Raw genomic sequence first — 15,469 nt, 5'->3', positions numbered from 1 at the left:
AGATCAAAGAACAATTTAAAATAGCGAGGGTGTTTGTGGGTTTCAGGTAGAGATCCTTCCTTGGTCAGAAACAGAAAACATCATATAACTTTATAATGTTTTATATATGGAGCACAGTTTACGTGTTATATTCTGCACTCCAAACTAGGTTCATTATAAAAAAAAATAATATTGCGATGTATTCTTTATTATAAAACTAATGATAAGATTGCTTTATAGTTTATGATAAATTATATTCTTTTATATAATATTGCAATTTGTAAAATTAATAAATCTCCTTTTACTTTGAAAAATTTTTTTTTGAATTTAAATAAAATCTGGCATATCCTGAATATAAATAATAATACTATGGATAAACAGAATTTATGTGAATATTGTATTATTTGTATTGCATAAACATGTGTTGATTTTTATCGATTTTGAGATAGGGAATGTTAGGGCAGTTTCATGCACTTAAACTATTTTCATTGATCCCCTTTATAGGAACTACACATTAGAGATATTTATGTCGATATTTGAGAGTTTTCCCTACACAATCGTAGGCAATTTTCTTCAATATGGACATAAATTTGATATCTAAAACTACAGCACATTTACTTGATAATCATTTATTATCTCAAAAATGTGTATATTTCCGAAAGTTATGCATGCGTGAAACTGCCCCATGCTCCCCTAAATAATAAAAATCCGAATAAAAAATGTATTAAATATTCATCTTAATAATTACATTGTCAATATTTTTCATAAAAAAAAACATTTCTTTCGTGCTTGAAGAGTAAGACCACTGATAAAAATAGAAAGTTAATCGAAGATCCTTTGAAAGTATTCAAATAAAAAAAAACAAAGAAAAGTCATCTTTGAAGTTTTCTCTATGGAATTCACCGATTGGAATCGCTCCAGAGCCTTATCATAAATTCCAAGACCTTTCTAACGAATTCAAACATGATACCATTTGTATGAGAAATACGCTGTCTAGAGCCTTTTCAACCGGCCTTTTCAAAAATCGTCATTAGGAATAATGCAACAGAATTTTTGTATAAAGACGAAATTTCCGCCTGGATCATCTCTAAAACGTATCCAAAAAGGAAAAAATCGCATGATGCGTTTACGAGCAATCCCCCAAAAAACATGGTTTTAGAGGAGACGGGGAGAGGTTTGGGAAAATGAGGGGCATGATAACGATCCTTGGATCGCCTTATGGGCGAGCCCTCCGAGGGTTCCAAGTCGGTGTCTCTTACCATTTGACCTCTGGAGCTGGCGACAGCCAGACGGACAAACGGACAAACAGCGTATGGTGCATTTACACACTGAATAATCAAAATCGGTCAATTAGAATTGGACATATAGCATTTCGTGCTCTTTTAAGTTATCGAGGTGTCCATTATAAATCAGTTGGAATAAAACTAGGGTTGTCTGCATTTGCTTTATATCTGTATTTACTCCAAAGAACGCATCTCTTCTTAGTGTTTGCATGTAGCTATAAAGGAAATCAGATAGATCATTTGCTGATCCAAACGTTGATATATTTAAACCAGTTATTTGTACGTTGATAAATTTAAACCACTTATTTTATCAGTGTTACTTTGAAAATTTTAAATGTTGAGAATATTATAATAGTTATATGCGGTCTTAAAAGGATAAAGTAGCCTAGAGTGGAATGATAAATTCTCGATTATATCGAATTGATTTTTTTTCCACCTTATCTATAAGGTCTTATTGGCTTATAGCCCATTAAAGACCTCAGACTATCTATCGAATTGATAGTATCAATAAATATGTATCTGGTAGATTGAGTGAATAACAGATTTTTAAACACTACTGGACCACTTATTGCCACGGGGATCTCAGTGGCGCAATAAGCAAGACCGTTGACTCTTAAGGCGTCTACACATTTGGAGGAATTTTCGTCAAAAATTGCCTTTTTGACAGAAATTTGACGTTTCCCCCTACAACGCTGCAGGGAATTTCCTTCAAAAAAGCAATTTTTGACAAAAATTGCTCCCAATGTGTAGAGGCCATTAAGGCGTCTACACATTGGGAGCAATTTTCGTCAAAAATTGCGTTTTTGTCAGAAATATGATGTTTCCCCCTACAACGCTGCAGGGAATTTCCTTCAAAAAAGCAATTTTTGACAAAAATTGCTCCCAATGTGTAGAGGCCATTAGGCGGATCGATCCCTGGCTTGACTCACAGAGTTGTTGTGAGTTTAAGTCCCGCCCGACACAAAGATCTGAATGTCCTAGAAAAAGATATTTTCACTGTGATATAACGTAATAAAAATGTATGCCTCTGTCTAAAAAAAAACTCCGGGAACATGGAAGAAGCATCCACACTACGAGGAAGCCGTTCCTGGGCAATCTACGATCAGCAGATTCTTCCAACACGAGCACATTGTAAAGATTATATTGTAATAGAAATAATTTGTCTCGATACCATTAATAATAACTTATTGCCACCATTCTTAAAAGAATTTTCAGAATCGACAGCCGATACTATCGGAACGAAGTTATCATCACCCCTGCTTTTGAATGTTTTGAATGTTTGGATGTTTGATTTAAACATCGCAATTATTCTCTTATTTCTCAAAACAAAAATTCTATGTTAATAAATCGAATTTAATGGATATAATTAATAATACCTATAGTTAATAGAGTTTTTTTTTACTTTGGCAAATAGACAAATTTAAATATTCAAATGGAACTGCCGGCAGAATACTTTCCCTTATTGTTTTAACCCTTTAAGGACGAGGCACTTTTACGGACCGAAAATCAACAATAAAAATGGAACGGATAAACAAATATTGTGAAATGTCTTACATCTAACTTTGGAAAGTCCAACATAGTCCAATTCGGTATATTTTTTTGACTCTATGAACGATAGGGACAAAAAGAGCCCAAAAATTTAAATAATTTTTCTCATAAAAACCAATGAATGATCATTTTCGTTCTAATGAAGTAATATATATATAGTTATTATAGTTCTTAGTCAAGAGGTTTTTGCTTAAAAAAAAATGAAAATGAAAAAAAATAATAGAAATCATTCATAAATGCGGTAAAATTTGTCACTTTTTACTTCAAATGTTTACTTATATAGCAAATAGTTGAAAATTTGCAAAAAATGTCCTAAAAAACATTACTTTTGATAGCCAAGAAAAATTATTTCCTCTATGGGTCACCATCACGAGTGGCCCAATCGTACTTAAAGGGTTAAAATGATATCAAACTCTAAAGCAGTCTTTAAACAGGGTTTTAGTCCAGTTCCCGAAGGGTTCAAAATCCTGAACAACAAGTAAATTTATTAGTTGTTCTGAATCTAATGCATTATTTATTCTTGATAACCAATCCTAACTCAAAATTTTCCAAAAAATCTTGATTGATAAGAATTTGAAGAACTTATTAAGCCATAGTTTTTATTTTTGTCGGTCGAGTTGACTTATAAGATCGATTTTTTAGACAGATTTTTATGATTAGTTTAAAAAATTGCGAAATTATGTTTTCGAGATATTTAATATTTGAAATGTAATATTGCAGGATATTAATTTGCTTTGAGTAATCAAGTTTAGATTTTTTTGTTTTGAAAATTTATTTCATTTGTTTTGAAAGCTGGTGCGTGCAAAAGATGATCATGACCAGTTTTCCTGTTCTGACTTATTATAAGTCATTATAGGATAGGGATTATAGGCCCTCGCCTAGACCCTATAATCCTTATGGAGTGTTGCAAGAAAACTTCAATATATCAATTTTAAAGTTTAGTCTAGGTCTAGTAAATCACAAACTCAATTTTAAACTGATTTTAAAAACTTTGACGTGGATCCTCAGGAAATAAAGATGCGAACTGCAAATTAATTTGTTTAGGCTAGATTTTAAGACGCTTTTAAAAGGAGGAAAGACGGTTCCAGAATATGAATATAACGTCCTATTTGTACGTAATGGTCAAAACGCTGGACAAACTTATTTTGACGTTTATTCGATTTCGAACGCTTCTTGCTCGCCCCTGGTTGTAGTCTTAATAGAAGATTTAGCTTATCCGGTATGGAGGCACCGGGAGATTAATGTCGTCAAGTTAATATGCCACAATAGACTTCTGTACGCTGATTATCTGATTCATAAAGACGAGGAAGACATAGCCTAGGATATCTTTAGGCAAATAGGCTATCCTTAAAAAATACCAGGCCAACTCACCTCCAACGTACCTACCAAGTGAAACGCTAGCTCACAGAACTAGAGGACAATTTTGTGCATAACAGTTGCTAATTTCGCCCCTGCGTTTAGAAAAGAAGAAAGTATCTTAGATAAAGGCAATCAGACTATCACCTAATTGAATAGACATGTAACCGTAATCAGTTTCTGTCTACGCTCGTGAATTTAATCTCTGAATTTAATCACTACGAATGACCTGAGAATTGCGATTTAGAGAGTCTCCAAATATCGAAACCTTTTCCGAAACCCATAAATTTGTATCTCTTACCGATCTCTCTTCAGGATTTTTTTTTGTTCTATAATACTTTTTTCTGGAAGATCTTATTTATACTCTCTCTCTTTCTCTTTACTCCAAATTTTATCCGAAGATTTTCATTCACGTGAATTCGTTTCCTTGGCGCAGATACAGAGAAATACAAGAATCTTTTCAAAAAATAAAAGAAACCAAATTAATGATGCTATTTCAAGCCCAACCAGATCTCGTGCAGAGGTGACAACAATTTGCCAACCTGCCATCAAGAAACCTCACCGCCCATGGCGTTATAATGAGATTAGAGCCCAGGTCTCTGCGCAGAATTACAAGAAGAATCCAGCCAAAGAGTTTTGTAAAAGAGAAAATGATATGAATTTTGTGTGAAATAGCGAAGATATGGATATAATAAGGGTTGCTAATTTTTGCCACCTCTTTTCCCAAGTCTCAATAGAGAGGTCTTTTATCCCTTTTGTTTGGCCATGACTAAACAAAAAAAAAATAATGATCTCAATTATGTGAGAGCTCCTTAAGTTTTAGAGACTCTCTTTCGTGCTTTTTGTTGAGAAATATTTTATTGTTGGGGCTTCCGCAACAAAAACAGCAATTATGTTTCAAGTATCAACCACATCACCGGTATTTCTCTATTGTTGCAACTTGTAGGTAGCGACCTTATGGATTGTTTCTTTTTTTTATTCTCTTACAAAATATATATCCAAACAATTTGCACCCTTTTATACCGTTAATAAAAAAAAGAAAGGTTTCCAGAAAAGAAAGGCTAGAAATAAAATGATAAACGATTTTCTCAGGATTTTTTATTGTTACCTTTTTTGTGAGTAGTTTTCGTGATAGCAAATGACTCGGGATCTTTAGAGGTATCTCCCATATCCCCCATATCCATCGATATTTAATCATCGCGATATTTTCTGTGTTATAAAAATTTGTGATGGAAATTTCATTGAGGAGGTCCGGACGATATGCTCTTCTTCTTCTCCAATTCTTCGGAGCAACACGTGAAAAAAATTATATGAAAGAAATATCACATTGGACCACCAACTAATTTTTCGATAGATGATTACCCGACTCTGACATATTTAGTAAGGGCGTGATATATTAAATGTCTGAATACTTGCTCCCAAAAATCTTCCACCAAAATCGATCCCGTACGCTAATCAGCCGTGTAAGTACACAAAACACGATGTGGTCCCAAACATGAAAGTGGATCAAATTACTGGGATGGGACACAAGAAAATCTCCAATTATGAAATGATGAAAAAATGTGGAACTCCTTGACTTTAAATTGACCACTTTTTATTCCTGGATGGTTCGAAGGGTCAAATGAAAGTAAAAATCTAAAGATTGACCATTTTTCTAGTTACACGGTAAATTGTCGATCTAATATTTTGAACAAATTAACCGTTAGTGCGCCATTTTGATTTAATGTCGAAAAGTATTGTAATTTGCCGGAACATTTAAAAAATGATCGGAAATTAAATGAGATAAATTCAAATTACACCTTTAAGCCCAACATCTTATACGCACGATATTTTTTACATCGACAACAGATGGGAGCTTCTGTTATTTTTATTCAATTATGAAAAAATTATCCTCCAAAGGCATCTCAAGGATTCAACTTAAGAATACATAGTGCCTATTGATTCGACTTTTTTTATCCCTTTTTATAGGCACAAGTAGTTGCGCTCGAGTCCGGAAATGAAAATGATTTTTTAACCGAATGATATTTTTCATTCAGTCGAAAAAGAAGAGAAATCCTAGGCAAAAATATCATCTACCAGGGTATATTTTTATTCAATTTGTTCAACCCTTAAATTGTGATGAGATAATTTAATTATAGCAGAACAATAACCCTTCCATTAGTAATAGTCTCGCGGGTGAAATGACGCATTTTCTTGCCTTGATCTCTTTCTGTGGGCTTCCTTTAGAAATGTATCATCCAGCAGGCCCCAGAAGTCGGACCGTCGTCTTGTGCGATGGGTATAATTTGTTATTGGAATGATTATAATATGCACATAAAAGAGGAAGGCTCCATCTGTTTCGGGTTTTTTGGGGACAAAATATATGGCACCATATGTATGAATAACAAACTAGCAAAGTTATTGCATTGTTCACCTCTTTGATGCAAAATTATTGCAAGGACATTCATCGATTTTAGAGTGACAAGTATATTAATAAAAGAGGATCGGTCTATGTATCATCTCTCTTCTTTTTTATCCATTTTTTCCACAATATTCTCAATTTTTTTGAATAAATTTCTTTTCTCCAGCCTGAAAATTTTAACCAAATGTTACATTGATGCATTGCGACAAAAAGCATTTGGATTTTCTCCTGAGGAACCAGCCATACCTCTCTCTCTCCTGGGCTCTTTGGGCATGAATGAGGGAACACGTGCATAAATGGCGTGTGCCAGATGGTCCCAGAAACGAATTAATGGTTATATATTGGAAGTATAGCTAAAGCTCAATGTATAATAAAAATTTTACACTAGCATCCCTCCAAATATATTTTTTTTAAGTTTTAATCGTTTTTATGAAAAGACCTTATCCTCCTTATTTTGAGTAATTGCGTATCGAAAAAATAAAACATAAATATCAAAAAATATATATTTGGGGAAAGCATTGCAGAAAAATCTATGATATTCACAATTTTTTTTAAAAATTAAAAAAAAATCGCTAAATAGCACTTTAAGGACTTTAAACAATGGCATAAAAAATCGCAGAGTAGAATTTAGAAGAACTTCGCAATTGTTTTTCAAGAACTCTATCATGTTTTTTTTAGCAGTAAGAGTATCGATCCATAACCAAATTCAGCCGGTATTATTAAAAAATATTCACTGATGCATATAAATTCCAACTTGTTGAGCATTTCAAAAAAATTCAATTGATAGGGCTGCAGCATTACTTATAGCCTTGTTGCAATTTCTGTGACAAAATAATTTCAAGGAACCACAAAATTATGATGGACTATCATAACGATCACAAAACATCAAATTTTCTTAATTTTGAAGTTTTTCAAAATCATTTTGTGACAAAAATTGAAAATTTCTGTGAAGGTGTATGGACAGGCCATGTTTAATGCCGCAACCGCCGCAACCTTACCAATAGTTCTACGTTACTAGTAGTTTTTTTTAATAGGTTTTTCAAATGACTTAGCTATTTATTTTCGTATTTATCTAATAATTAATTATTGGATCAATGGACACTTTCAATAACTTATACAAGTTCTAAATATATTTGTTTAAATCATTTTGAAGGGATTTTCCATCATTTTGCTCTGAAGGTTGGTCAATAACACTAAGACGACGATGGTCGGAAGGGTAATGGGAATTGTCTGAATCAAGATGAATAATAAATACAACAATATTTTCATAATTGCTAGATGTGTCCCAGAATGATAAAAAACACGATTTTTTATAAAATCTAAAAAATTGTTTTGGTGTATGAAAATGGTTGCTGCATTACTTGTTAAAATTAAATAAAATAAAACTTAGAATCGTTAGGTAAAACAAACAAAAAAAATCAGAATTGTTTGTAAAAATGATCACGTTTCCCATTTTTGAAAATCCTGTTTTGATGATCATTTTAATTAACTTTAAGTAAACCTATAGGGCTCTCCCCGAAGACCACGAGTCGATCTTTCTAACGTGTCAACGTGTGCTTATAGATCTGGTATCTAGACGAATACCTGTGATTCTGAAATTTCAGAATATTAGTATTTGAATAATGTAACCCCTCAAGGGTATGGAATCAAAATACAATAAAAAAAACACTCAAAATCTAGGGGTTATAAAAATCCGGAACGCTCAATGTTGCGTAATATTTTCTGAAGTCAGTAATGCTTAAATGATGGTTTCACTTCTTTTGGATTTCTATTATTGAATTTAAAAAATACTGAATTATTTGTAAATTTTGAAGAGAGCCAGTAATTAATTTTTTTTTGATCATCTGACTAAGGGGTTATGTGGGTCGCGCAGACCAGAAAAAAACAGAATATTTCCTTGACATCTATTTTCAATATAATAAGAAAATAAATCTAACTCTTAAGCATATTAAACTGTATTTTCCGAAATTTGCATTTTAAAATTTTAAAAATTCAGCCCTTGGGCTGATTTTTGGAAACGGGTTTTGATAAAAAAGAAACTTTGGTGGACAAGGTGTCTCAGAGTACATTCACCTGACGTCAAAAAACTAAATATTTTTTGTTAGCAATTGAGTTAAACTCGTACTTGAACTGTGGATTTTTTTTTACTTTGAGCACAACTTATTTTATAAGACAGAACATAGTGTAAAATATGCCGAAAATTGTACTTTTTTTGTATAAAATTCTACCAAAAATCCAAATTTCATTAAAAAAAAAAACATATCTTTCAAGTAGGAGCTTAACTCATCAGTTTAGAAGGAATATTTAAAATATTTTCAAATTTCATATATTTTCAGGAATTTCAAATTCTTTTAAATGAAAATTTCAGAAAATATGGTTTAAATGTCGAATGCTTAAGAGCCTTAAGAACTTATATTAAAATAAAAATTTATTATGAGGGAAAACTTAGAGAAAATATGGTGTTTTCCAATCTTTTTGACCTACGTAACCCCTTTAAATAAAGATGCGCAGCAGAATAAAGATATTTTAATTTAGATTTTAGATTTTTAATTTTAATCTTTTTCCAGTAAAATATTTTTTTTAGCGGTAGGAAAATTATATTTCGTTTAGAACTTTGAGATTTCATGTGCTATATGCTTCAAATTTTTAATTGGATAAATTTGTGATTGGAAAATTAATATATTAGCGTAAAATGGAGTAATTTGGAATTATGCCGAATTTGGAACTGTGAGATTTCCTAACAGTTTTAGATGGCAAAAGGAAAAAAAAAACTTCGAAGAGGTACTCTTGAATGTAAGGTCTTGTCCTTCTTCGTGGCTTTCTTTTTCTCTTTGACCATCTGAAACAGTGAGAAAATCTCAAAATTCCAATATAGACATAATTTTGAATTACTCCATTTTAATTTATTTCCAATTCCTAATTTTAATTGATTAATAATGTTGTATGTATTTATTTGAACTCTAAATAATTTTTCAATAAATTGTTGCTTTACTGATCAAATCGATCAAACTAACTAAAATAAAATAAACATTGCAAAGCTTGGGAAATCTACATTTATACTTATTTATTTATTTATTTTTGGTCAATCAATTAGCAGATTTTTCCAGTAAATAATTAGAAATGTTTCGTAAAGAATTAATTTTCATATTTAAAAACCTAAAAAGTCATCAAAAATTTCTTTAAAGCATATCGAAAATTCTAAAATAGTTCATAACTTTTTCATTTTCCAAATATTAATATTATGGACATTTAAATAATTTATTATTTTCGTTCCAATTTACATACTGGTCAAATTTTATTTTTACTGCGAGGACTCCAACTATATTTACCTAAATATTGCCCGATCTAATACAGTATTTATTTTTAATAAGAGGCAAAACTTTTAAAGAATTCAAGTTATTAGTAACTCTTTTTATAAACTTTAAATTTAATCATTAAAACTCTTTTTTTTCTAAAGATGATAAAGGTAACAATATTCGCATGCGGATACGAAACACTTAAGAGTTAATAATTTTTATAAAGACTTGGCATAAATAATTTTCCTTCTTAAAATATGAACTTGAGTGTATTAAAGTAGTTCTCGAATTAGATAAATAATATTTGAGTGAATCTGGAAAATTCTAATAAGTGTTTAATATTTTTAAACGAAATAATAAATTTTTTTAATGAATTTTAACTCTCTTTTTACTAAGGGAAGGCTTTCAGGTTTCGCACACACTCTGACTTCGAAAACTTCATATTTTAACCATATTTATTTTAAAAATCTGAAATAGGTTGGATTCATTAACCCTTTAAAGACGATTGGAACACCGGTGTCCCATAAAGAAAATAATTTTTCCTGACTACCCAAAGTTATTTTTTTCTTATGTCTGCACATAATTGTAAAGTAGATGGTTGAATTAATCTACAATATTTTTTGCAAGTCTCTAGCTATTTGCTATGTAGTAAATATTTAAGCTCAAAAAATCTCGAATTTTTAAATTCTCAAATTCATAATTTATTTAATTTATTTTTTATACTTCTAATATTTTTTTAGGCAAAACCCTTTTTGGCAATAGAAACTACAATACTCATACGTAATATTTTTCATTAAAGCGAAAAATATTATTTATTGGTATTGTCAGAAAAATTACTTAAATTTTTGGGCTATTTTTGTTCCTATCGTTCATAGAAGCACAAAATACACCGAATCAGACTCTGTTGGACATTCCAAAGTTAGATATATTATCATTGATTATGTTTCCCAGTTTAATTTTTATTGTTGATTATCAGTCCGTAAAAAGTGTCTCGTCGTTAAAGGGTTAAAGGAATATGGGAAAAAATAGTAGTGTTCCAAATCAGAGTGTGTGCAAAACCCGAAAGTCTACCTCTACAGTTCAAGCAAATTCACTACATTACTTTTTTCTTACTTTTCAGGTCTATTTATGAGGAAAGTAAACCTTTAGGTGATTATATTTTCCCAAATAAAACCAAAAGCACTACCACTGGTTCCTTTCATTCTTTACTCTGTCATTGAAGAGAGAAATTAGTCACTAAAGTCCTTATCATTATCACTTTTCCCGTATATTAATTTGTGCAGTCTTTAAGACAGTTTCTCGATTAGAAGTACTAAGGTGCAGATAAATTTATTAAGAGTTCCACGAAAGATTTCAACAGTAGAGAAGGTGAGAAACCCTCCTGAAATTTTGTCTCAAATTTTGCCTTGAAGTTCGCTGGGGTGGACAGGAGCAGTAGGGGAAGTAATTTGATGCAACGGAAGGTGTTCATGCAAAAAGGAAAATACATCCTATCCATAGGAATTAACTGGTGTATGCATAAAAACGCCGCATATAAGGCATGAGCAGAGGGAGTTATGTATGTTTGAATATATATGGAATGAGCCTCTGAGCGTTGATTGGTTGAGCGGCACGTGTTATTCCCCTCCTCAACGGCCAGGTAACCGGTATAAAAACGTCCCACCGGCTCCGTTTTGCTCAGATGAATATAGTTCTTGGTGAGGAACAGTTGGTGCTTCTTTGGTGGAATTGTTAGTGCTGAAATTTTGAGATCGTTCGAGTTGCTTGTGAAATTGGATCAAAAGTGTTTTGAGAGATGACTTCCGAAGTCTATCGGTATTACTATATCCCGTGCAAGGGTGATCTGCTGGAGATGGATCAGATGAATGAGGCACAGGGATATATTGGACAGCCGTATTTGCAGAATTATCTACCCTTGGTACCACACTACGACAGCTCCTTCTCTGATGGCTGGCACACGCCAAGTCCAGGCAGTATGAGATCGTCCAGTCCTGAGTATATTGATTTAAATCCGCCACCTCAATTTGGAGTCCCATGCAAAACCATACCGCCAATTGATTCTCTCACGAAAGGGAAAAAGCGAAATTATCGAAAGCATCAGTCTGCGATAATTTCAGTCACGAAAGACACCGCTCTCAATTCGCCGGAGGATGGACCGTGCAAAAAGCCACCAAGTGAAAATAATCTCGTCGTCACAGTCTTCAATGAATCATCAATGGCCATTGATCAGGATATTTTGACGGAAGACAGTGCTGATGAAGCCCTCTTCGATGTGACGGACTACCCAAGTAGCACAGAAGGGATCGATGGAGGTGGAAAGAAGAGACGTGGGAAGCAAGTGTCGCCAGTGGTGAAGCGCAAAAGACGTTTGGCGGCAAATGCCCGTGAAAGGAAACGCATGAGGACACTAAATTCTGCCTTTGATAGACTCCGACAGTACTTGCCATCATTGGGCAATGATCGACAGCTTTCCAAGCACGAGACTCTCCAAATGGCACAAACTTACATCACAGCCCTATGGGAATTGCTCCAGTAATCCCTGGAAATTATCCAGGACATCTCATCAGTATTATACTTTACTAAGATATAGTGCTTCTGAGGCTGGCCCAATCAAAAAATCCCTGTTGCCATTCAAATTGTTATTTGTACAATGTTAGTTAACTATTCGCGTCTATTTATTGCCATTTTTTTTTATAAAAAATTATTCGCCATGCCATGTACCAATTCCTAAGATAGTGTAACGATTTTAGGTAGATATCATCCAATTTGTTGTGTACTGAGATGTTAAGAACAAATATTTGAAAAAAGAAAAACAAAAAAATGTTACAATGACGATTTTTTTTCGAGACTGAGAAAACACTTGTAACATAATTGATATTAAAAATTATATTACCTTAGTGAAATTGTATTTTTTCTATCCTTTGTGATTTGCCCTCCACTCCATCCTCCTGGAAACCAAATCCTTTTGTTCTGCTCAACCACATTGCAGGTAAATTCTCAAACAGGTCGATTTTTTTTGTGAATCTTTCGTCGTTATTTTTTTTTGTCCGAACGTCTAGGTTTTGGAGAGATACCTGAATCAATTTTTTTGTTAGACTATATTTTTTATTGCATACTCTATCTTTTCCTTGGAGATGCGACTAATTTTTTCACACAGCCCAGTAGAAGCTCCAATGCAATTCCTCACGGAATTCTCATGAAGTTGATTGTCTTGGAATGATAAAGTTTTACAAAATCTTGCTATCATGTTCGTGATTTTTCGACAATTTAATAAATTTATCTCCACATCTGGGATGGTTACTATCTTAATTTTGGGCAACAAGTGCACGCTACCTCTGAAGAGATTTTTAAAAATTCTTTGGTGAATCGATCAATTTCGAAAACGGTTATTATCGAATTTATCATTTTTGAAGATTATAATTAAAAGCATTAAAAGGTTTTCCAAAATTAAATTGATCATGAGCCGTTTGTGCAGAAGTCTTTTAGTTTTTCTGCTTAAAGAGTCCTCTTGCTAATTCGGTTATTCGGTATTACAGGGGTACACTTCAAATATTTTCTTCACTTTATCGTTTTTTGATTAATTTCATGATAAAAAAAAGGGAGTCACAAAGTTTAAAGATTTATCCCCTTTAGTAAACTTGAGACTGGAGTTGTGCCCCTATCATATTGTATTAACGATTTTACATTTAAGAAAGATTTCAATGTCTAACATCATTTTTTGGATTTTTTTTTAAAAATTCTATTTTAATTTTAAGTTTGGTATCTTCATATATTTCACAAATAGGCTTCAAATTAACAGATTCCCACAAATTCATTATTTTTACTTTTAAATAAACATGGTGCTATTAATATATAATTAGGTTCTTTATCGAGTCATCATCCAAGAAGTTATATAAATATTTGAACAATGTATTGGAATCCTAAAAAGTCGAAAAAAAGACTTATAAGCCAAACGGTTTTTAAGATATTGACTTCCAACCTTTAGTACTCTACCCCTTTTTTGAAAGTGGATCAACAATTCTTTTCAGTTTTAGATACGATTTGAAGGTAATACATTTTGTCTAAATATTTTTCTCCAATTTCTCTTTATAATAGCTGTGTAATGCAGTGTGGATATAATATTTGATAAAACTTGTTATAGGACCGATTAAGGATCTCAAATTTGAAATCCGTTCGCTGCGGTGATATACAGATTTTTTCTATATGAAGTTTAAGTTTTTTTTAATGTTTTCTAATAAATTCAAAGATTTATATATCCATTTCAAATTGTCCAATCCTTACAGGTCATCAAGAACCGACAACCAACTTAAAAATTTACTTCATTGTTTTCTTTAATTTAAAAAAGGGTGATTTTTTTTGAAAATCGTAAAAGAGTGTTCTTTAATTTTAACCTAGGTTTTTGCTATGCTTAAGGGGTTACGTGGGTCAAAAAGACTAAAAAAACTGAATGTTCTTCAACATTGTAAAAAGTCATTTAATTTTCAAGCTCTTCTTAAAAAATATGAAAATGTAACCTTTGAGCTATATTTTCCAAAATTTTTATTAAACAATTTTAAAAATAAAACCAATGAGATATGATTTTCACAGACGTTTTTGAAATAAAAACTTACTTTTCGATGAACAAGAATACCTTAAGTAAATTCATCTGATATCAAAAAAATAAATAAATCATGTTAGGAAGTTAGTTAAATTAGACCTTAAATGAAGGATTTAAAGTTTCCTCAATCACAACTTACTTTACAAGACGAAATACGGTGTAAAATACGTCGAAATGGTTTCTGTTTGTACAAAATTCTCCCAAATCAAGTTTTATTTTTTTTTTTATTTTTTGTTTAAGGACTAGTTTAACTTATCTCCTAATAGGTCTTTTTCTAATTTTTTGCTTTAGGAATGATTTACTCTGAGTGAATAATCTGATCTACTGTAAAGTACAATTTTTCAAAAAAGTCTCTAGAAATCAAGTCACAGTATCTGAATTTTTAAATTTTTAAAATAAGAATTCCAGAAAATATAGTTTAAATAATGTACTTTCATTTTCATATCCTTAAAACTAAACCTACCAACCATTTTTGGTCGTTTTTCCTAGTTCACTCGGTCAAATGACAAGACGCGGTAGGTAGGATACATTAACAAATTTTTCTTGGAATAAAGGAAAAAATTAAAATTTAAACACTGAAAAATAATTTTACATATGTATTTTAACAAATTCATAAAGTTTGATAGCGACATTGTACCGTTTAAATTATGTGTTAATTAAAAAAAAATTAAACCGATTATTTTGACCGGTCTTAGTAGGTTTATTGTTAAGAGCTTAAGTTAAATAATTTTTTTATGTTGAAAAATACTCATTAAAGACTTGTTTTTAGTCCTCTTGATCCATGTACTCCTTAAAAGAGTTATAGAGGATAAAATCGCACACCTCTTAGCTTGAGATAATTGAAGCTGAACTGCGAGATTTATAAAGATATAAATTTTTGGATTTGAGAAAGCTTCTAAATACATTTATATTTACAAAACAATCTAAACTTGATCTCGACGAGCGGATTTTAAATTTGAGATTCATAAAAAGGCCCTTAAAAACCTTTTTCATTCTGAAGGGTTCTTTA

The 15,469-nt window shown here is 31.8% G+C and overlaps 1 protein-coding gene across 1 annotated transcript; it reads left to right on the top strand.

The window, feature by feature from the left end:
- The first annotated feature begins 11,547 nt into the window (after positions 1 to 11,547).
- LOC129810030 (protein atonal-like) lies at positions 11,548 to 14,176 on the top strand. Its single transcript, XM_055860259.1, has one exon. It carries the CDS (start codon positions 11,659 to 11,661, stop codon positions 12,397 to 12,399), a length of 741 nt encoding a protein of 246 aa, XP_055716234.1. The 5' UTR covers positions 11,548 to 11,658; the 3' UTR covers positions 12,400 to 14,176.
- The last annotated feature ends 1,293 nt before the right edge of the window (positions 14,177 to 15,469 follow it).

This window comes from Phlebotomus papatasi, chromosome 1 (genome assembly GCF_024763615.1).
Source record: "Phlebotomus papatasi isolate M1 chromosome 1, Ppap_2.1, whole genome shotgun sequence".
NCBI classification, from domain to species: domain Eukaryota; kingdom Metazoa; phylum Arthropoda; class Insecta; order Diptera; family Psychodidae; genus Phlebotomus; species Phlebotomus papatasi.
This window is presented reverse-complemented; position numbering and strand designations above follow the sequence as displayed.